Raw genomic sequence first — 21,481 nt, forward strand, 5'->3', positions numbered from 1 at the left:
AGCATTGGCTGTGCCACTGCAAAGTGGCCGGGCACCAATGGGAACTGTAGGAAACCAAAGGAGCCATGCCTATGGATATGGTGGAGCACCATTTTTTTTGTGTGGATGTCAAAGTGCAGAGCAATTCTTTTTTCAAGTCACATTTTTGTTGATGTTTTTATTTCTAAATAAGAAATTCTTAATAGAGAAGGGTTTTTTTATTTTCTTTTTTTATTTGAAAAAGCAGTCATGGGCCAGTTTCTGACTTTCTGCTTTTTTTAGGAACGTGTCTGAAGTTGCAGAAATAGGACAGCCAGGGAGCTCCTTTGCTTTCTCCCGCCCAAACCAGGGATTTCAAGTTCTGCAGGTTATCTGCAAGCTAAACTCTCATAGAGCAGCGCTTCGTGAACCACCAGCCCATCCTCTGCTGCTGGAGGACTTTGCACATCACTTTCTGGCTTTTCCAGGGGTTGCATCAACACTGTTTTCAACGTTAGGCTTTGATACAAAAGGCCTGGCTTGTGTATAGCCCACGTCAGGATATTTCTAATGACCAGATTTAGAATTTTCTTCCAACGGATATGTTCTCAAGGGCTTTTTTAGTTCTGAAGGGCTCCAATATTTTTTTTGCGGCATGAGACAAATCTTTGTTATAGAGTTTGTAACCTGGAAATTGTAGAATGGGAAACAATTTTAGCTGTTTATAAAAAAAACCCAGAAGTTGACTTTAACGTGTGCTTTTCTTTGATAGGATCAGATGTCTAAATGCCTCCACAGGCTGAAGGGAGAGACTGAGATTGCTGAGCTCAGACCACAAGACCAACTTTTATTGTTGTACCAAGAAATCAGCACTCACGATCGGGCCAAATGCACACAGATGTCCCCAAACCATCAGGATACAATTTTTCACGCTGGCTACTCCAGAGAAGCAAACTGTCATTTCCTTAAGGATCCACCTGTGACCAATTGGATAAAAATTGTTTCCCAGCGGTTTCTCACAGCCTGCCAGTGCACGTCCCTGACTCCCGGAGGCTCCCCGGGTGAGGAAAGCGCTTACATCCCAAAATGCTGACGGATCACACCACCGAGTTAGTGCTGGAGCTGCTACTTTGAAAGATGCATTTAGCGATGTGCAAAAGGTTCTTCTGATGCTTATAGAACTTTCAAACCAGCTTGGCACTGAGATAATACAGAGAAATGGCCATACCCGGGCTATTCACGGGCCGGGATCGCGGTGCATCCATTTCCATAACAGGACACTCACAAGGTGTGTCTTTACGAGGAAATTCAAACTTGCAAGCAGTGTTACAGATCTGGCATTGATTTTTTTTTAAAAAAAGAAAAGCAGTATCGCCGCTGCCAACCTTTTTCTCTTGAAGTGGTAATTCTGGGAAAGGGCTTGTAGCAAGGGGCACCTGTTTTGCTGGGTTAACTCTTAAAACAGAAGAATGAAAGAAGGTCAAAATTTACAGGTATCTCCCAGCCCAAAAAGCTCCAGCTCCCCTGTGGCAGCATGGTTTGTTCTGGGTTTCTCCTGATGAAGGCTATCCTGGCTCTAATGCTGCTGCTCTGCTTTGGCACCAATAACACCGCAGCCTGTCCGGGATGCCGAACATGGGGGAAGGAGCCAAGAGGTTCTTACTGCTTCCAGGCATGTCATGGTGATTTGAGCAGAGGCACTGAATTTGCATTGAAAAACAAAAAGTCAGAGGTGGAGTAAGTAAATGAGTCTGAGGTCTCAAAGCATCTGAGAAGTCTTCCAAAAAAGTCTGAAGAGCTGTGTCAAGGTGCAGGAGCCAGATCTGCCGCCGGTATAGCCGGAGGGCGCGGTTTTGAATTTCCCAATGGGTACTGAGCACGTCCCCTCCACTGGCGTGTGACCCGCGGGGCTGCCGACACGCAGAAACTTGTGCAACGCTGCGGAAGTACGGCGACTTGTAGAATTGCAGGGGCTGAGCACGCCTATTTGGCTAGACACAACTAAAACACCACCAGCAATTTCTGGGTCGTTGGCATGTATTTACAACTGACGATGGTTCACGGAATTTTCTTGAGGTCTTGATCCACGTGTGCACCCAGCTGTGAAAATAAGCACCTCGAAACGAAACCTGCCTGGCTGAGCCGGTGCCCGCGAGCCTGTCTGTACAACACGTTGGGGCAGGAGCAGTTGTGGTTGGCAGAGATGTCAGCCCTAGCTTCACCTCTGAGCTTCAGAGCGGGATGAACGCGAGACCACAACAGCCTCCCGTGCCCCGTGTTCAGCTGAAAGTAGTTGGGGCCAAATTACTCAAAGGCACTTGGAACACCAAATACGGGTTTTCAGTAACACACGTTGTGTTCAAAATGTCCTGCTTTAGTAGAATAAATGTGTGCGGTAATTACTACTTTTGTTTGGGCCTTTATTTAATTATTTGAGAGACCAGGTAGAAGCGATGTCCGTGAAGCTGGCAGGGCACGGGGCTCGGCACCGCGGCTCCTGGAGCGGGGCCTGAGCTGGGCTGTGCCGCGTGGGTGCGTGGGTGCGTGGGTGCGTGCCCCCACCCAAGGGCTGCCAGCGACGCAGCCTGCAAGCTCCTCTGCAACCGAGAGGGTTAAGCGTATTTTCCTGTGCTGAAACCGATTCACAAAACACCATTGCCCCTTCCTAATCTGAGGAAGGCTGAATGAAGTTCTGGCTGATTTACAATTTGGCGAGGCTGTTGCATCCATCATTAACTGGGGGGCGACCCTGTGGCCACCGTGCCGGGGCCACGCAGGGTACCGGCGGGTAAAGCTCCTCCGATCTGCTTCCGCACGGCGTAGCCGGAGCTACGCTGCAGTGGTGTGATCGAATTAAAACAATCTGCTTAAAAATGCACTGGAGAGAGAGGCTGGCTCTGTAATCTTTATGTGAGCTGAGCTACACCTTCTTTTCGGAAATAAACCCTTTGAGGGTGATGAAAAGGGACAGGGCTGTGGCAGGAGGACACGCAGCGTCCCGCGTGCCAGCGCTGCAGGCAGAGCGTTTCGGATGGGGCCCTCGGCTCTGGTTTGTGCGCCCGGAGGTTTCAGCCTGTGCGTTTGCTATTTAACAAACCCTGCATTTTGGCGTACGAACAGATACGAAATGCAAAAGATGCATTGTGGTGCGAAGGGGGATTCTCAGCTCGGAAAAGAGAGTGAAAAAGCAAATAGCGACAGCGCGGAGCTGCCCGCGCGGGCGGCCGGTGCAACGCTGCAGGCGCAGCGCCAAGCGCTGGGGTGATACGTCGAGGCTTTGCCAGCTCCCTGCCCCTGTCTCCAGGACATTTCTGCTCTACTGCTGACAATATTAATGACCTCCCTTAATTGCAGTCTCGTAGGGTCGTCTTGTAGCCTCATTGTTGCCATGTATTACCTGTTTTCTGCATTGCTCAGGTTATCCAGTGCACTGGCTAAGAGCTTAATAACCTTTTAAATGGGGTTTGTTGGTATTCAAGATCATTCTTAGTCAAAATCTGTATGAAATAAATCCTACCTGGAGAGGCTGGGAACAGCCAGCCAGGTCTGATGGCCGTGCTTACCGAGCAGCTCCATCTGAGTACTCTCATAAATTGCCGTTGGGCTATTTCTGGTGGAAGCTGTTGTTCAGAGTCTCCAACAGAAATATTCACGTTACACCGTGTTTACAGTATCATTCTATCAAATTTTGAGGATTGCAATAAGTGGTTTTGGTGCATGTTACTGTACAGAAATGACTGCGAAAATGACATGTTTTAAAATTCAAAAAGGGAACTTAGTATTTTAACCATTTCCTGGTTTGGTTTTTGTTAAGCTTTTGGACATTACCTACTGGCTCATCTTTTAAAATGACTCTTTGTTTCCTTTCAGGAAACCCCAAAGGTGCTATGCTGACTCACGGGAACGTGGTTGCTGATTTTTCAGGCTTTTTGAAAGTGACGGAGGTGAATACCCTGATTTAGAAAATGTTGCAGAGTGTGTGGGTTAAGCTGTGTCCCTGCACGGGCTGGAAATGTGCTCCTGCAGATAAGAGGTGAAATTTCTCTTACTCAGAGGGCCAAACCCACGGAAATGGGAGCAGGTCTGAGCTTACAGCACGGGAGGGCATTAAATCCCCTTTCCAGCACTGGCTTTCTGGCTCTGTAAGGCTTAAAGTGCTTCTGAGGAGCAATGTTGGCTCCCGTAAATCAATTAACTCCCTTCAAAGAGTTAAGAAAGCAAACAAGCCCTGTACAGTTGCAACTGGTGCTTCAAAAAGATTACAGGGTCCACTTCTAAGGATGTCCACACAATGTCATCCTCATTTATTTGAAAGCTTTCTGCATATAAAGTGTGTATATATAAGAACACATACTTTTTTTGCAAGAATGGTTAATTTCATTGATATTAAAGTGTATCTTGGTTTCCATTATACATATTTTTAAAAAAGCATAGCACTGGCCAAGTACACGTATCATATGTTTCATGCAATGTGTAAACTTGTGTTTAGAAACCATATAGGAAGCAGAATTGCTTTAGCACAGCGTATTAAGGATTATATGCAGCTTGTACCTAACAAATATAAAGAATCTTTTTTTTTTATTTGTAGCAAACAGGCAATTCTATAAAGTAGCGATGTACACACATGATGGACAATTTGTTACCTTATGCCCCTTGCTGGTCTTATTGTTGGTGCTGAAAATACTGCAGCCTTATTCCCTTAATCCTTGAACTTTCTGAGATTTCCAGACCACCGTTGTAAAGAAACTTGGACACATGATGTGAGAAATCCCGCTGAACTCACGTGTTCAAGTATTTGCAGGGTTGCGGCTCCAGTAGCTTGCAGGACGAAATGCCAGTCCCGCAGTTTGCTGCGGCGAGCCCTCGGGCCTCGCAGTGCAGAGCTTTCGCTGGGTTCAGAGGCAGCAAGACGCACAAACGAAAGCCAATGCATAGATATGTCTGAGTTTCCAAGGGCAGGAACATTTGTTTTGGAAGAGAACTGATTTAGAGGGAGCTGAGGGAACTTGGCATCTTCCAGGACTGGCCCGCAGAAATGGATTTAGCGTTCAGTGACGGCAATGGGACACTGATTATTCTCGAAGGTATCAGATTGAGACGTAAGTCTGGTGTAAGCGGTTGTAAATTCAATAGCTTCGGTCACCAGAGATTGTTGGTGAGAGTATAAACGCCTGTAGCCGATCCACACAATTAAGGCAATCTAACCACAGTAATGAAATCGAGCAAAGTGCAAAATATTTGAAAGTAGTATCTGTTACTAAAATAAAAATACCTAAAGCTGAGAAGTATTGTAGATTTTCTGTTTACATATTCTTGTGCCAGTTTTGCTTAGCTCAGTAATTTTTGTAAATGGAACATTTTTCGAAGTGAACCTAGGGCTTTATTCTAAGGTTCTTCTGAAATGCCAAGAAGCTGTTTTCATTTTTACGTTTAACTGGACAACTGTGCCAACTGTGAGATACTATTCAATGTCATCACTGCGGTCCGATTTAAAACCAAAATCATTTACTGTCTGGGCACTTAAAGCAGTGTAAGGAAAAAGAAAAGCAGCATAGCTAGTGATGCTAATGGTTTCGTATTCCTGTGCTTGCAGAAAATGAAGCCAATTTGAAATAACGTATACATAGATCTGCAGGCCCTAATGGCTTAATTCAGACTGACACATAAAATAATATGAAATGGGGTGCTGAAAACACCCACATAGGCAATCATGTTTGAGTTCACTAAGTAATGCTTGGGAGGGCATACCCAAATCTGACTTGCCCAGATTTAACTCCAATGAAATATTCCCCAAGGAAGAAACTCCTGTGCCTCCATCCACCGCCGTGTCCCAGGTCACGGACTATCGATTCTGTCACAGCAGTGGAGATGCAAAGTGGGTATAAACTGCAAATACTGTGAGCTAATAATAGATTTTATACCCATTTTCCGCTAACCACTGGCTTTGGTGCAAGTTATTTGGTAATCAAGCTTTCAGTTTTTCTAATCCATAATATTATGGCAAGGCTTACCCTTGGAAATGCAGGTAGAAAGGCTACTTTTCTTTTGCGGCATGGATCAGGTAAGGCTCTCGGGGCCTTTGTTTATTCCAGCCTGCGAGACAGAATTAAAACCTTGGCAAACCGAGGACTTTGGTCATTTTTATTTTTCACTCGATTTGTCCAGCCTTCTTTTTCCCCACTGCACCTGTCTGTGGGGCAGTGATACTGCCTTTAAAGTCACATTTTAACCACTTAAAATGATGAAAGGCACTAACAGAAATCCTCAATTTTTGCAGCTGAAAAGAATCATTAATTTTCCCAACTTATTCCGATTCAAATCAATGATTAACCTAAGGGAAAGAAAAATACCTATAGCTTTGACTCCAGTAACACTGTGCCTCTCCGACGGGCTCTGTGCAACGTGGAAGAATGGTGCGCCTGTAGAGCCCCGCCGATTGCCAGGAGGCTCCTGCAGCGTTGCACCAGGCTCCTGCAGGTCTGCACACAGCTGAGAGCGCAAATCGTGGTCTTAGCATCTCGTGGGAGAAAGCAAGGGATAAAAATGGGGTTCTCTGTCCGGGTGAGCCTCCGTTTCCAGCGTGAGCTGTGTGGATGCGACACGCCTTCTGCCATGGAGAGGCCTCTCCGTTGCCCTCTGTGTACATCTCCGTGCTCTTTACTCCTCCTGCTAACTGAGCTTCATTGACGCTGTGGCTTAACGCTTCACTTCGTACGCTGCTCTCCTCCTCTCTCGACAATCTTTCCCCTTTTGCTCCTCTGGTGCCATTTTTCTTTTTATTGTTTTATGACTTTCTTGTTGTCTTCCTGTCAGTGTTTCTTTCCTTTCTGTCTCCCATGCCCTTCACCTGCAGAAAGTGATCTTTCCGAGACAGGACGATGTGCTCATCTCCTTCCTGCCTCTGGCTCACATGTTTGAAAGAGTTATACAGGTAAGAAACCTGCCTGAACTGACGAGGCCTCGTGGGGCTCCTTGTGTTTTCTTCCAGAGTCAGTGGTCTCCTACTTGTGAGGATGTACACATTTCCTATTTGCCTTTAGCACACATGTTTGAGAGAATGGTACAGGTAAGGTCCTGGTGTCAGTGGAAATCATCTTTTTCCACGCAAAAAAAAAAAAAAAAAAAAAAAAAAAAAAGAATAAAATACTAAATAACCAGCAATATCTTGTAGCACTAAAAAAAAAAGCTTGTACTCCAGAAGTGCCACGTGCATAACACCAGGGCCCGGCCTCTGGTCTCGGTGACATGGCCGTGAGTCCAGCGTGATTCCAGGAGAGTTTCCCAAGCTCTCCAGCTTACACCAGTGGCTCCGAGATTGGAAAACAGCCCTTCAGCAAGGAGCAGAACTGCTACCCGCACGATTTGGGGGGCACCTTTTCAAAGCACTCTAGGGTCAGGTATCATGGGAGTAAAAATAATTTTGTGCCATTTTTCTACATCAGCTAAAATCCTGTTATTGCATAAATAACCAGATCTGCAAAAGACCTTGCAGACACTGAAAAAGAGGAAACTAAGATCATGGTGTGACACACGTGATCCTCCTGGCAGGGCAGCGAACGGCAGGCATTAACTGGAAGCCAGCGTCCCTTGGAAATAACAGCAAATAGAAGCGCTAACTCCTGCCAGCCCGCAGAACTGACATTTCACATCTCTTTTCTTGAAAGACAGGTGATGTGTGAGGCAGTGGGTGTGCTAGGCAAGGCAGGGGAGACGAACACCACAGTTCTCCTGGCCTGAGAAGCTGAGAACTAAAAAAACGATCCAACCCTTAATTGGTTTAGTGGTGGACTTGGTAGTGTCAGGTTAATGGTTGGACTGGATGATCTTCAAGGTCTTTTCCAACCTGAATGATTCGATGATTGAGTATCTGAAGACTGGATCTGGGTTTGGTTGCAGCTCTGTACTTTCTCCGGGAGGACCATTTCAGGCTGAAAGTCTAAGTCAGACAAGCATCTGAATATAAGCCTCCCACTTCTGGGTAACAACGGTGCCAGAAATAAGATATTCTGCCCTTTTAAAAAACTTGCCAATTGGAAGTGAAAGTCCGTGAAAGATTTGGAGAATTACAGCCCAGCCTATCTTTACTTGCAAGCTCAATTTTAGAAGGCGAGTTGGTCAGTATGGCACCACTATTCAGGCAATCCGCTTCACCAGCAAACAAGAATATAATTATTAAAAAGTCATCTGAGGGGGGAAAAACCAAAATTAGAAACATTTGAAATAACCTCACTTCACAGGATGTTGCCATACTGAAAGGGGCAGGCCTCCAAAGAATATTCAGGTTTATCCTCTCTGCTAAAAAAGGCAGTTGATCTAGAGATTTTTTCAAAAGGGTTAAAAAATAGTTTTCAAAATTATTCTGAACAGCAGAATAGTCAACTTCCTTAGTTTTAGCCAACATTATTAGTTCCTGGAACTTAGAGTTAAAATTAGACAGATACATTCTTTAAAGATAAAAATTTCTAGTAGTTATTTATAATTCCCAATGAGCACACTGATTATATTTTCCTTTTTTTTTTTTTTTTTTTTTTTTTTTTTTTAATTCGTGTGCATGTGCAGTGTAAAACGCAGATCTGGCAGTGTGATGTTCCTTAAGCCCACATCACACGTATAAAATTCCTGTGGTTTCAGCTGATGGAGAGACAGTCTCTAACTGGTTGACAGAGCAGTGAGAGCGCTCCGGTTAGTATTACAGATCTTTAGGAGTAGCACAAAAAGACTTAAGTATCTCTTAAGGAATTTTTAAACTGGTTTAGTTCTTTGGGGGAGAAAAGTCAACCAAAGGGAGCTGATGTTTTCCATCTACGCCTCGGAGAGCTCCGAAACGTGAGCGCACTGATCCGGGCTCAGGAGGGCTGGGCTCAGCTCCCGGCATCGCGGGCGCTTTGCTGAGGACGCTCTAAAAGCAGGGTAGGGATGCTGGTCTCGAAATGCTCTCCAGCGATAAAATGCCAGTTTTACCAAGTTAGCGACGAGTCCTCTGCAGTGTTACCGACTACCAGAGCTGCTGCTTCACCTGCCAGTTGGCTCATGGCAGGCAGCCTGCCCTGCCTGATCCCGCACATCCAGCTCTCTTCTGATCCGATTAAAGTGGCCTGTTTTCTTCCCAAGAATGAAACTTCTGGATCTGTAGTTTCCATACAAGTAAAGCACCTTTTGTGAAGTGGGCTTTTATTTCTGGGATACAGGATCAGGCACTGTCTTGCTAACGTAGTCTATATCATCGTATTTAAACAAAACTAAAGTATTAACACCTAAAAATCGGCTGCCGCTCAGTTTTACAATGTTTCTTAATATGCATTTCTTTATCGACGATAGGTCCTCATGCTGTGAGCTGCTATGGTAGGTCTGGGCTTCAGAGGAGAAGTTCAGATCCAGAATCTGACCGTAACTCAGACATCCCCATCCCCGGATGCAGGGGACGAAGGGAAATCCCTTCCAAAAGCTTTGGTTCCTTGTTCTTCCAGAAACTGTGGCAAATTTGGTGGATGCTGAATTGCAGTACTGAAAAGCGCCCAGAACTACCCATCTATTTCTACTCAGTGCAAACTTTATGGTTACATTTATATATTTTTCTAAAGCCCCATTTTTGCCTTACTGAGAGTAGAATTTCAGGAAAGGCACTTCTGCGCGTGGGGGGGATGCTCTGCCATGGGAATTAAAAGCGAAGAGGTTACATGCGTTCCTTTTTCTTCCCATCAGTCTGTAGTATACTGCCATGGAGGGCGAATCGGGTTCTTTCAAGGAGATATTCGCCTCTTATCCGACGACATGAAAGCATTGCGCCCAACCATCTTCCCTGTCGTGCCGCGGCTGTTAAACAGGATGTATGATAAGGTGAGTTTAATTTTGCTCTTTTTGCAATAATAAAGTTTATGCCCCTTTAGTCCTTAGGTGAAAGCGTTCCCTTAGTCATGGTGATTTCCTGAGGGGATTATACTGTTTCTGCCTTACTGCAAACACATTCTTGCCCCGTGTAACTGACAGAGCTGCTCCAATCTAAGTCTATATTGCGTTGATTGACCCAGGCTGCAGACATGGCTATTGGATGTTGATATGAAACCCCTCTGCACTAGCCTCTTACCCTGTTCTCACTGAGGTTACTAGTAACATTTCCAGAGACGAAGGATTTTTTCATCAGAGAAACACCAGCCAAACCTGGATGCAGGAGGACTTTTTGTGCCCTTCAGCCTGTTTTAGAACTTGAATGTCTTGCTGGTGGCAATGACGGCTGCGACTCAGGAACTGCAAAAAGACTATGAGGATTTAGGCAGTGTAAATATGAGGTTGGCTTTTGGATCTAGAAATCTTCAAAACTAAGAGATGGTCTTGAAAGGTATTTAAGACGGACATGTCTGGTCATCACGTTAAATCTGTTTGACCAGCTGGGAATATTTATTCCTCAGAAGACTTAACCTCTAAAGATGGGCTTAAGCACAAGCTACTGATTTAATTTTTCCCCAAGGTCAGGACTGTTGGATCAGGGGTTCTGGCGCCTCATTAGAGGGATGGGCACTGGGGATTTCTCGTTTGCAGAGATGGAGTTCATGCTGGTGTCTGATTAAGCTTAGATAAACACAGCCCCCATCGCCTCATCAGCCAGCGCTGATACCTGCTCTGGCTGCCAAGTATCCACGTTGCTCATTCCTAGTTGCTCAGATTGCATGATTGCACCGAAGCCTATCGTAGAAATCATATAGAAATACCAGGCATGTAAGTCAAAGCCTGCCCTATCGTCCTGTCTCTTTTTTCCCCCAACGGAACAGTATGTACCATAGCAAATGCAGCAAAACAAACCACTCCTTTTTTTTAATCCCATAAAAAAGCCAAAGTGTGGTATTTATTTAACTGTACCGCTCATGTAACTGTACCGCTCATGTAACTGTACCCTACCTGGCATGGGCAGAACTGTGTAGCTGTAATTGTAAGAATAGTTGTTGATGTTTTCTCTCTCTTGGGTGCCGTGCTGCCTGCCACCCCCGCGCTCCCGCAGATCTTCAGCCAGGCGGACACATCCCTCAAGCGCTGGGTTCTGGAATTTGCTGCAAAACGGAAAAAGGCTGAAGTTCAAAATGGAATCATTAGAAATGACAGCTTGTGGGATAAACTTTTCTTTAATAAAATACAGGTAAGGGATTTAAGAAGTGAGTCTAAAGCCAAAGAACTGTCATTTCTTCTAGCAAGGACTGGTTTTCCTTAAAGTCAGCGTGGTCCGCTTGCCTGATGGTGAACTGTGGGCAATTGCTACTCACTAGCAAACAGCAGACTGAAAATTTGAATAGAAAAAGGAAATGGAGCACAGTTTGTGGTTCCAGTAACTTTTGCATCAACTTTTGCCACATTTGTTTTTATTTATGTATCTATTTTTAAACACCCTGCAGAAGACGCCAAAATTTCAGTTCTGCTAGGGGTAGTTTTCCAGAGGGGAAGGGAGAAACACAAGGCAGCCTAAGACGGCTTTTGCCACATCCCTCCTTCAGCGGCACGGAGAAATCACCTATTTGCAGAACAGTGCCTATTTTTCGCAGCGCTCGGGTACGAGCTGTGCCCCTGCACAGGCACCAAGGAGGGACATGGTGCAGTACGGAGGCACTTGCCCTCTGCCAGGCAAAATTGCCCAGAAGCAGGATCTGCTTTTTTTCCTAGGAAAACAAGAAGGGTGTAGAGAAAAATGCACAAGTAAATCACGATTTACCAACAGGGGAAAGAAATCAGAATGCCCTGCTGTGCGCCCCACATCTCCTCAGGAAAAAAAAAGATTAAATTGGCTTTAAACCAGGTTTTCCAGGCACTGTACTACTCCAAGAAGCTCCAATTACTTCATTTTTTTAATTGGATAACTTATCTGGAGACATGCCACTTTATTTTTAACTAAAGAAACTGACTGTACTTTTCATCTGCGGATTAGTTGTCCTCAGCGGGCAAAGATAGCAGAGTTCACACGATGCTGACGGGAGCACAGACATGAGGCGAGACAGGCTGCATATTGAGTCAGGATCTGGCGAGCCTGGCAGACTCAATCAGGAGCTGTTTGCTTTTGTTCTGGGTTTTCTTTTTACTTTTGGAATAAGAAAAAGGAAATGAAGAAGTGGGGGAAAAAAAGAAGTGTGACACAGGAATTGATGTAATACCCTCCAGAAATATTTGAAGGTCATGTCCCTTAAAAAAGGGACAGCGTTATTTTAGATGGCTTGGGAGCCAACTCATTAAAAAGGACGGTGCAAATAAGCAAAGAAATCTGGAGGGGAGAAGAGTCTGGTTTTCCAGATGTGCTTCTTGCAGGATCAGGCTGCCTCCCCGCCGCTCTGCAGCCTGCCCGGGCGCAGGAGTCGAGACTGAGCAGCTCATCCTCCAAGAGGTGCGGGACTCCCGCCCCCGTATGTCAAATGGTTTTTTTCTTGGGGCACTATTTCTACCCACGAGGGACACAGTTATTGCTTTTCAGATTTAGCTGGCTTTTTATCCCTAAGGAAAGATTCAGAGCCAGTTCATATTTCCATAGCACAGCTGCATCTATTCTAGAGAGAGCGTTTTGCGCAAGTTCTGTATAAGCAACACGCACGGGTGCTGCTGGTTCTGCCACCCCTAATAACTGTGACGCTTTCTTCTGTTTTCCGGCGCTCTCAAACAGGCGAGTCTCGGTGGGTGCGTTCGCATGATAGTAACAGGCGCTGCCCCTGCGTCTCCGACCGTCCTGGGCTTCCTCCGTGCGGCCCTCGGATGCCAGGTGGGCTCGCGTGGCTGTTCGGAGGTGCCCATTTACCGCTAGTTAGGAAACGCACTGCATTTAAGAAAGGAGATGGGTTAGGACCTCGGAACTGCATTCAGGACAGCTTTAGCGGGATCCATCCAACAGCAGCTGCAGGGCTTGGGGCAGGCGCAGAGCCCTGGAGTCCCCGGAGCTCTGCTTCCGCGGCCGTGGGGCTGGAGTGGGCTCGGCCGGCGGCCCTGGGAGGTGACCAGCAGGCAAGCGCTGCTTTCGCTGCGGGCAGCTGCCAAAAAAAAGCATAGACTCATGCCACCTGCCTCTCAGCACTTTATAACGTGCAATTAAATGTGCTTGTGCGTGCGCTAGGAACTTCGTTACATGAGTTTTATTCTATATATAAATGGAGAAAGATAATATTCAGTTGGCAATTTAGCCCGTTTAAGATGTCCACTGCATTATTTCTCTTTGACTAGGAGGCCCAAGGCAACTAAAAGGCCTTGTTCAACACCCTAAAATCGGGCAAAAAAAAATATTAAAAGGTGCATTTTCAAAATGTCCCACAAAAATAGCTTTTTCCCCCACTAATAAATTCCTCCCGTAGAGTAACATGCTTCTTGACTCAAACGCTAAGTGCTGAACTTGCCTTCTCACTATTTTCAGCTCTACAGAGCCATGGTAATTCATAGCCACGTAAATGAAATTTTGTATGCAGTAAGAGCCAGGGAAAGTGTCCCCACGTTAAATGTGTGCCTGTGCATTGCAGCTGGCGGGATTAGCTCACAGGACTGTGCAACAGAAGGCAATTCTTAGAATTTTATTCTGTAATAGTGAAGTCGTACAACCCACTTTAAAGATGCCTGTTTCTTTGTCAGGTTTACGAAGGTTATGGCCAAACAGAATGCACGGCTGGATGCACCTTTACGACCCCAGGTGACTGGACATCAGGTAACGCTTTTCTTCCACCATTTCCAGAAAGAAAAGAAACACACATTTCTTTTGAAACTTCTGGACTGTAACATCACAAGGTGTTACGCGACATTCACCACCGTGTGAATAATCTTCAGCAAATGTAATGTTCTTTAAAGTATCACTTGTGCAGAATAAACACACAGGGATCAGACGTTGGGCGTGTTTGCCTGGGGAGATTGGGAATTGTCCCTTGAGCTGTTATTTGCGATACTCTCATCTCAGCACTCCCAGCCCTATGAGTCTTCTCTAGAGCACTGGAGCTGAATTTAAAGGAACGTTTGTTATAATGAAATGCTGGAACAAGGAAAAGAGTAATACAGTCATGTACTTAGTGAGCAAACTCAGGCTTTGAATACAGATCTGCTGCTACTCAATGCTTCTTTATATTTCAGGTTTTCAAAACTTTTGAATCTTGACAAAATCAGACAAAAATTGGCACTAAACAAGATTCAGATAATACAAGTACTGCGGCTTAATTTCTTCTTAATATAATTCATCAGTATTTATAAAAATGTTTTGAAATGGGTATCATACTCATTAAAATGAATACTAGTAGGAAACCTGGACATCAGATATTAATGGGTCTGGCCAGTTAAACATTTCCTTCTTCCCAACCCGGATTTTTCCATGGCTGGAGAAGAGCACACGCTTTCTTTTCCCAGCGCAAGCGGCCATCTCTTTGCTTTTCTTCAAACCAAAACCAGCCCCTTGCAGATACTGGTGTGTCCCGGGGCTCGCAGCCCGCCGGGCCCCTGCCCATGCCCTGGCCAGCGCTGGGCAAGGCAGAACTCGCGTGCCGATGCCGCATCCTCATCCTCAGCGCGCTTCGATCCGGCTCCTTGGCAAAACGAGACCTCAGCCCGCGAAAGCTACAGCGCACGAAGTGCTGGGACACAGAGTTGTGACCGCTCTTTCTGGTCCGTTTTTTCCAAGTGGCTATTTCTGGGGAAAATGGGCCTGGTTTGGACACGGTTGTGCTCTAGCAGTGCTTGTCAGCTACAGCAGATGTTGCCCTCACTTCATCTTTGGAGGAACTGTAGGGGTGGGGGGAAACGTGTTCAGCGGAACGTCGCTGCAGTTGGTATTCCCAGGTGATTAAAACAGCGGGGGTCCAGAGCTTGGTGTGCTTTTATAATGAGTTATAGTGAGTTAAGCTTGGAAAAGGGTTGAGTCTCTTACAGGTAAGGGAGACGTGGTCTGTATTTCGACATGTTTGAAAATAGGGTTTACAAATATTCAAATAGGAGATTTGGCTATTTAGTCTTAATAGCGCAAAACCTTAAATGAGGAAATTATTTCTGCACACAGACACAGCTCCTGCAAAGACATCCAGTGTATCTACAACTATGCAAGTGACTGATAATAAAATGCTAATTATTCTTTATAGGAGAGATGACAAGTGACTTGATAACTTTGATTTCCAGGTCATGTAGGAGCCCCTTTGCCCTGTAACTTAATCAGATTGAAGGATGTGGAAGAGCTGAATTATTTTGCTTCCAAAGGAGAAGGAGAGGTAGCAACTCGCATTTTTATATCAAATTCTCACTAGCTAACACTGTATGAAGTTGTAGTTGTAGAAGCATTTTACCTTCGTAAGGGGCGTGGTTGCAGATGTGTTACATACTACAGTCAGGAAAGGAAAACGCCGATTCAGCAATAGAGCAGCAAAGCATTAATGAAAAAGGGGCTGTGGCAGTGCTTCCAGCCAATGCCATGCCTGATTGCTTTAAAAGCTAAGACTGAATTAATTAGTTCAGCTAAGAAGAGCTGAATTGCTGTGATTTCTACATTGCTGATATTTCTGTATTGCACAGAAATTAGACTTACTGAAATAACTTTTTTTAACCGCAAGCTGAATGCAAGCAAGCTAACTTCAAACAAATCAGTTTTGCGTTCCCTACTTCATACTTCCATTAGTTTGAAAAAAATCCCTAGGTAACTTTATAACGCAGTATATTTTAGTTTCATGGAGCACAGCCATTAAGTCAACCTTTAAAATATTTCAATTTTAGTGAATTGCTATTTAGCTTGCTAGTATTTACAGCAGAAAAATAAAGTAATTTATCAGCAACTCTGACTGTTTTGCAGATATGTGTGAAAGGACCAAACGTTTTCAAAGGTTATCTGAAAGATGAGGAGAAGACAACTGAAGCGCTGGACCAGGAGGGCTGGCTTCACACTGGAGACATCGGGAAATGGTTACCTGTGCGTACTGACCAGAGGCTTAGTTCTTCTGTCAATTGTTTTATCCCGTGTAAATTTTCAAGTACTGAACTTAAATTTCTAAGCAGATCTAGCTTTACAAAGGGTTAAGTTTCTATTTTGCAGAATAAGCTCGATATGTCAGTGAAGAGTTTTCTGGCAATTTAAAGAGCTCTGTCAAAAGCAGACTGCTTCCTGAGTCTCTATGGTTAACTAACTTCTCTGGGAACTCTCACTTCTTTCTCCTAACAGAATGGGACTCTTAAAATCATTGATCGGAAAAAGCATATATTTAAACTTGCTCAGGGAGAATATATTGCACCAGAGAAGATAGAGAATATCTATATCCGCAGCGACCCTGTTGCCCAGATCTATGTCCATGGAGACAGCCTGCAGGTAAAAACAAAGTTTTCAGAAAATCTTACTTTATTCATTGCAAACAGAAGACAGAGAGCTGGGCATGAATGGGGGGAAAGCGTGAGTAGATCACGCCACGGTTTTGCACTGATGTCCTTGGCACAAGGACATAGAATCATAGAATCACAGAATCATCGAATCGTTTGGGTTGGAAAAGACCTTTAAGATCATCCAGTCCAACCATTAACCTACACTACCAAGCCCACACTAAACCAATCAAGGGTAGACTAGACTGAACCATGTCCCCAAGTGCCACCTCTGCCCGTTTTTTGAACACTTCCAGGGATGGGGACTCCACCACCTCTCTGTGACACGGAGCTGCTGGAGCAGGCCCAGAGGAGGCCACCAAAATGCCCCGAGGGCCGGAGCCCCTCTGCTGCGGGGCCAGGCTGGGGGGGCTGGGGGTGCTCAGCCTGGAGAGGAGGGGGCTGCGGGGAGGCCTGAGTGCGGCCTGGCAGTGCTGAGAGGGGCTGCAGGAAGGGGGGGGGCAAGCTTTTAGCAAGGCCTGTTGTGACAGGACAGGGAGTAATGGATTTAAACTAAAGAAGAATAGATTTAGACTGGATATAGGGAAGAAATGTTTTACAGCGAGGGTGGTGAGGCGCTGGCACAGGTTGCCCAGAGAGGCGGTGGAGGCCCCATCCCCAGAACCATCCCAGGCCAGGCTGGACGGGGCTCTGAGCACCCTGGGCTGGTTAAAGCTGTCCCTGGCACTGCAGGGCTGGGCTGGGTGGGCTCGGAAGGGCCCTTCCCACCCAAACCATTCCAGGATTCCATGATTCTATGTCTCCATCCTGTCCTGGAGCTGGCTGGCAGCCACGCAGGAGCTGAGCTGCTGGTGTGACCCTAAGCAGCCTGGAGGATGTTGTGGCCAAAGATCAGGCCTTTAAATTTGCTTCAGTGTCCCCCTTTGGGTCTCTAACACTCTCCTTTGCCACGTTGCCTGCGGTAAGCCAGGCGAAGGCAAAGCCACCGCTGCTCCACCACCACTGCCTACCCATTGTGACCAAGCTTGTCCCGTTTATTCACATATTTATACAAACACGTACAGCTGCTGAAACCATCGCAATTCCCTCTACATTCACTGGCCGCAAACATGAGACTTCCCTTGGCATCAGAGTTTGCCCGAGACTCACAGGCCCATGAACTGCATGTGTACAAATGATATGGGCTGTGTTCTGCTCTGGCTCACGCCTCTGAAAGTCATTTAATTGATGTCCAAGCAGAACACAAACCCAGCTGACGGTTTTAAAATTGTTGGCAAATGCAGGAACAGTCAGAGAGAACCTTTTTATCTGAGGAAAAGGCAGAGACACCAAAATATACTTCACTATGACATGTTAGCAAATTATTAACATAATTAAACAAGAAGCGATAAACACATAGCAAATTCAACCGGCTTATGTATTCACTTCAGTGTAGGGCCTTAAATGTCGTTCAGCCTTTGCCTGCAACTCTCCTTCTCCTTCACGTACAGGCCTTTCTGGTGGGAATTGTGGTGCCCGATTCTGAAGTTATGCCAGGCTGGGCAAAGAAAAGAGGGTTTGACGGAACATATGCAGAACTCTGTAAAAATAAGGTTTGTCTTTCTATCTATCTGCAGCACAGACATTTTTTTCACTGTAGCATAACCTAGTTAAGAGTTGCCATCTACTGTCAATGATCTCAGTGACAAGAATTATTTCTTCACTGAAAATTAAGCAGGGTTGACCTGGATACAGCGATGCGTGCTGACTGATGGTACAGACCTCTGCAAACTCCTGCACGGGCGGGACCGAGGGTCTGTCCGGCAGAGAACAACAGCACGGCAGCGGGAGAGGCTGTGTTTGTTTAGATGGCTTGAATAAGGATCCCAGCCTTATTTACACACGGGGCTCTCATGCTGAGTAACTGAGTTGCATCACATCAACGAGCACTGGTGCCAGTGAGTCATCCCACTGGTGTCTGTGGGATATAATTCTGCATCTAAGTCTGGCAAATGGCTGCAGGATTGCAAAGTTAAGCATCCGTGTCATACACGTTTGAAAAGATAACCTCACTTTTCGTACCGAGGAAAGAGTTAACATCACCGCACTTAAGTTTAATGTTTGTACATTAATGGAATATTTGCTAATTCTGTATTAGCTATCAATAAGGCGCTTGAACTTTACTCTGAAACGTGTTTTCTTGATGAGCAATGACATTAATTGCGTGTAAGGCTGACTCTGATATTTCATGAGGAATTTACCTGTTTTAACTCAGGAACTGCAGCAAGCGATAATGGAAGACATGGTACGGTTAGGTAAGGAGAGTGGACTTCATTCCTTTGAGCAGGTAAAATGAAACAATTAATACATTAGTCACCGTGGTCAGACAGGCAATTTGTCCATTTGTATTGAATGGGGATTTGTCAGCATTTGTTACGTTACTGCACATCCTTGTTGCAGCTGCACACAGTGTTTTCTAAGAGCTTTATTGCCAGCCAGTTGTATTTGTTCCTTTGAAAAATATATACGCCGTGATTCTGCCTTCCACTCATGCTTGCAATTTGAATTAAATTTAGTGAAAGTTTTGGACGCAGAGGTAAAAATCTAACCCAGGGACGTGGATAATCTTCAGTCTGACAACCAGGGCTCAAGATAAATATCTCTAGGACTCTGATGCTTTTGCCACTGAAAGCACTGTTAAGAAATTGGGTCACTAATTACCATTCTTATAACCGACCTAGGAAATGCTGCTGGTTTATTTATTTTCAGCCTCTGCACTAATTCTTTTCCGTGCTTGTGTAAATATTTCTGCAACAGAGCTACAAACACTTCAGAAGGAGAGATCTGAAATCAACCGTGGATTACATAGCATTAAAAACACATTAAAAAATAAAAAATCCACCACATTTTAAAATGTCTAAATGCTTATTTCTGTTGAACTAATAAACATCTTAATCATTACGTACAATAAGCAAGGGACTTTTTGCTTTTGTTCAGGCTGTTCCTGGGTGGTAATTCTAATGAGTAATTCACCATATCTGAGTGCAGCAGAAGCACCATTAAACATAAACTTGTTTTTCTTCATTTCTTAGTTACATATGCAAATGAAATGATAGTAAAAAGAAATTAATTTTGAAATGAAATTCAATATAAAGCATGGTTTGTAATGCACGTAATTGTCTGTGGTAATGTCTGGTTTGCTCCTGCCATAGCCTTCACGGTATGAAATATCCTCAAGTAATCTGGTCTACCAGCAGTTTGCAATTAATTAACGATAAAGTAGCGAGGAAAGCCTTGCCATCTTCCTAAAAGTTAAGCAGCGATGTTTCACGTTTCAAAACTAACGGGCTTCAAAATTAACATCTCTGTTGCAATACGTAATCTTAAAACCGAACTTTGAGCCTGATACTACGGCTAATGCTCTTGTGGGGTGGGGTCCCCTCTCGAGGGGAGAGCCACTCGTTATCATCCCCGTCCTCGTCTGCAGCGCCGGTGGCCTGAGCCTGCGCCTCTGGCTTGGAAATGGCAACCCCGGCTTCTCTGACCACCAGCGGCCAGGGTGCAGGCCCTGAAAGCCAGTGCAGCAAGCGTGGGAAGCATTAATGGCACGAACGCTGATTTTGTGAAGGACGTCACTGGGGGAGGAACTGGACCACGATGCTTACAGGGGAAAAATGAATCACATATCTAATGGGAATTTAAAAATTGACTCTCAGTCTATATTCCTGCAACTCCCAGGCTAAGAAAATGTAAACCGTCTGGTTTGGGGAATCATGAAAGCAGCAGATGGCTGGGGAATTTTGTCTTAAATCGGTGGACTATGACCAGTCACGCAGCAGTTTTCTGCTTTCTCCTGCACCAGCACTCCCATAAATGCACTGGAAGGAAAAGCTCGCTCCCATCTGCGCTGCCAGGCTCCCTGCTGTGCTTAGAGACACAGCCTTGTAAAATCCCATTTGCCTAGGCTGGATGATTTTATATCTTTTTAATTAGCTAGCAAAACTCCATCAATTCTTCTTCTTTAAAGATGATCATCATGTACATTCTCTGTGCCTGCAAAGCTGCACGATAATTTTGCAAGACCGAATTACTGCTGCTTACTTTCTTTGCAGTTCGGTTAAGAAATGATGTTTCTTAGCATGACTCCCTGCCCTCCCTCCCTTGCCCTCTCTCCCATAGTCTTTCAACCGTGCAAAACTGCAGTTGCAATATCACATATGGTGCCACTGTCCCTTGCGCTCCGGCTCGCTGTGTTTTGGCCCTGGTTTCATACGGAAAAGAGGTTTATGTGCTCATTCTCTCGGAGAGCTCCCTCCTGTGCTGGCTGGCTGCCGGCTCTGCGCGGACATGGGGAAACAAGCAGGAGAGCAGGGAGTGCTGAGGGCTGGGGGAGGGATTTGGTGTCACCTTGGAAAACTTGGGGGCACATGAGGAAAATCCTGGGGAGCCGGTGGAAGGGTCCCCCGGGCTCCAGGCGCAGCCAGAGGTAACCACAGCAGGGCTGGTGTAAGAAGTTACGCTGTGTGATGCCTGTAATTTTTGCTGTAAATATGTCCCTTTTTTATTTTAGGTCAAAGCCATTTACATTCACTCTGATATGTTCTCAGTACAAAATGGTTTGTTGACACCAACGTTAAAGGCTAAGAGACCAGAACTAAGAGATTACTTCAAAAAACAAATAGAAGAGCTATATTCAAGCATCTCCATCTGAAACCATGGGAAGAATGTTCTGAATAATGGACTTCGTAGCAATATTAGAATAACACTCAAAAATACAGAGCCAGAATGACACAGATGAAATGGATAAGCATCTGAATCTTACATTCGAGCCTTTCCTTGTTCTAGGATTTCACCACTAACCATAATTTTCCTTCTTTTTTCCATCAGGTGTGACACAATTCATTTTTCATTCTATGTACACAGTAGGGTACTACTAAGAATTATGCTAAATTGCCACAAAATATACAGAAATGTCAATCTATGGCCAAGTAAATGATGGAAACTTACCTTATTAATATCTACAAACATTTCTAATTAAAATAGGGAAAATTTCAGGTATGTCTGTTGATATTTGATTGTATATAACCTAGTACATCAGAAACTAAAATTGTGGGTAATTAATAATGTGGTCTACCTCAAACAATCAGTGATTGATGGTGAAAGTCTATTTTCCCTGATCTGGAACTTCAAGCTGGATATTGGTTTATACATTAAGTGATAGTTTTTATATTTTCCAGGGCATAAATTACATTGATTTGAT

General features: G+C 44.9%; 1 protein-coding gene across 2 annotated transcripts in view; it reads left to right on the plus strand.

Moving 5' to 3' along the window:
• The window catches only part of ACSL6 (acyl-CoA synthetase long chain family member 6), a 31,417-nt gene extending 10,458 nt beyond the window's left edge, over positions 1-20,959 (plus strand). The window contains exons 10-21 of one of the 2 annotated variants that reach the window (XM_075715877.1): positions 3,829-3,902; positions 6,812-6,889; positions 9,661-9,795; positions 10,952-11,086; positions 12,590-12,685; positions 13,540-13,612; positions 15,061-15,149; positions 15,725-15,841; positions 16,091-16,234; positions 17,733-17,834; positions 18,497-18,568; positions 20,792-20,959. In XM_075715877.1, coding sequence (XP_075571992.1) covers positions 3,829-3,902; positions 6,812-6,889; positions 9,661-9,795; positions 10,952-11,086; positions 12,590-12,685; positions 13,540-13,612; positions 15,061-15,149; positions 15,725-15,841; positions 16,091-16,234; positions 17,733-17,834; positions 18,497-18,568; positions 20,792-20,932 — 1,256 coding nt within the window. In that variant the 3' untranslated portion in view covers positions 20,933-20,959. Of the gene's footprint in view, positions 1-3,828; positions 3,903-4,223; positions 4,225-6,811; positions 6,890-9,660; positions 9,796-10,951; positions 11,087-12,589; positions 12,686-13,539; positions 13,613-15,060; positions 15,150-15,724; positions 15,842-16,090; positions 16,235-17,732; positions 17,835-18,496; positions 18,569-20,791 lie in introns of both variants that reach the window. The other variant, XM_075715876.1, reaches the window with a different exon arrangement.
• The last annotated feature ends 522 nt before the right edge of the window (positions 20,960-21,481 follow it).

The sequence above is a fragment of the Pelecanus crispus genome, chromosome 8, assembly GCF_030463565.1.
Source record: "Pelecanus crispus isolate bPelCri1 chromosome 8, bPelCri1.pri, whole genome shotgun sequence".
Classification (NCBI taxonomy): Eukaryota; Metazoa; Chordata; class Aves; order Pelecaniformes; family Pelecanidae; genus Pelecanus; species Pelecanus crispus.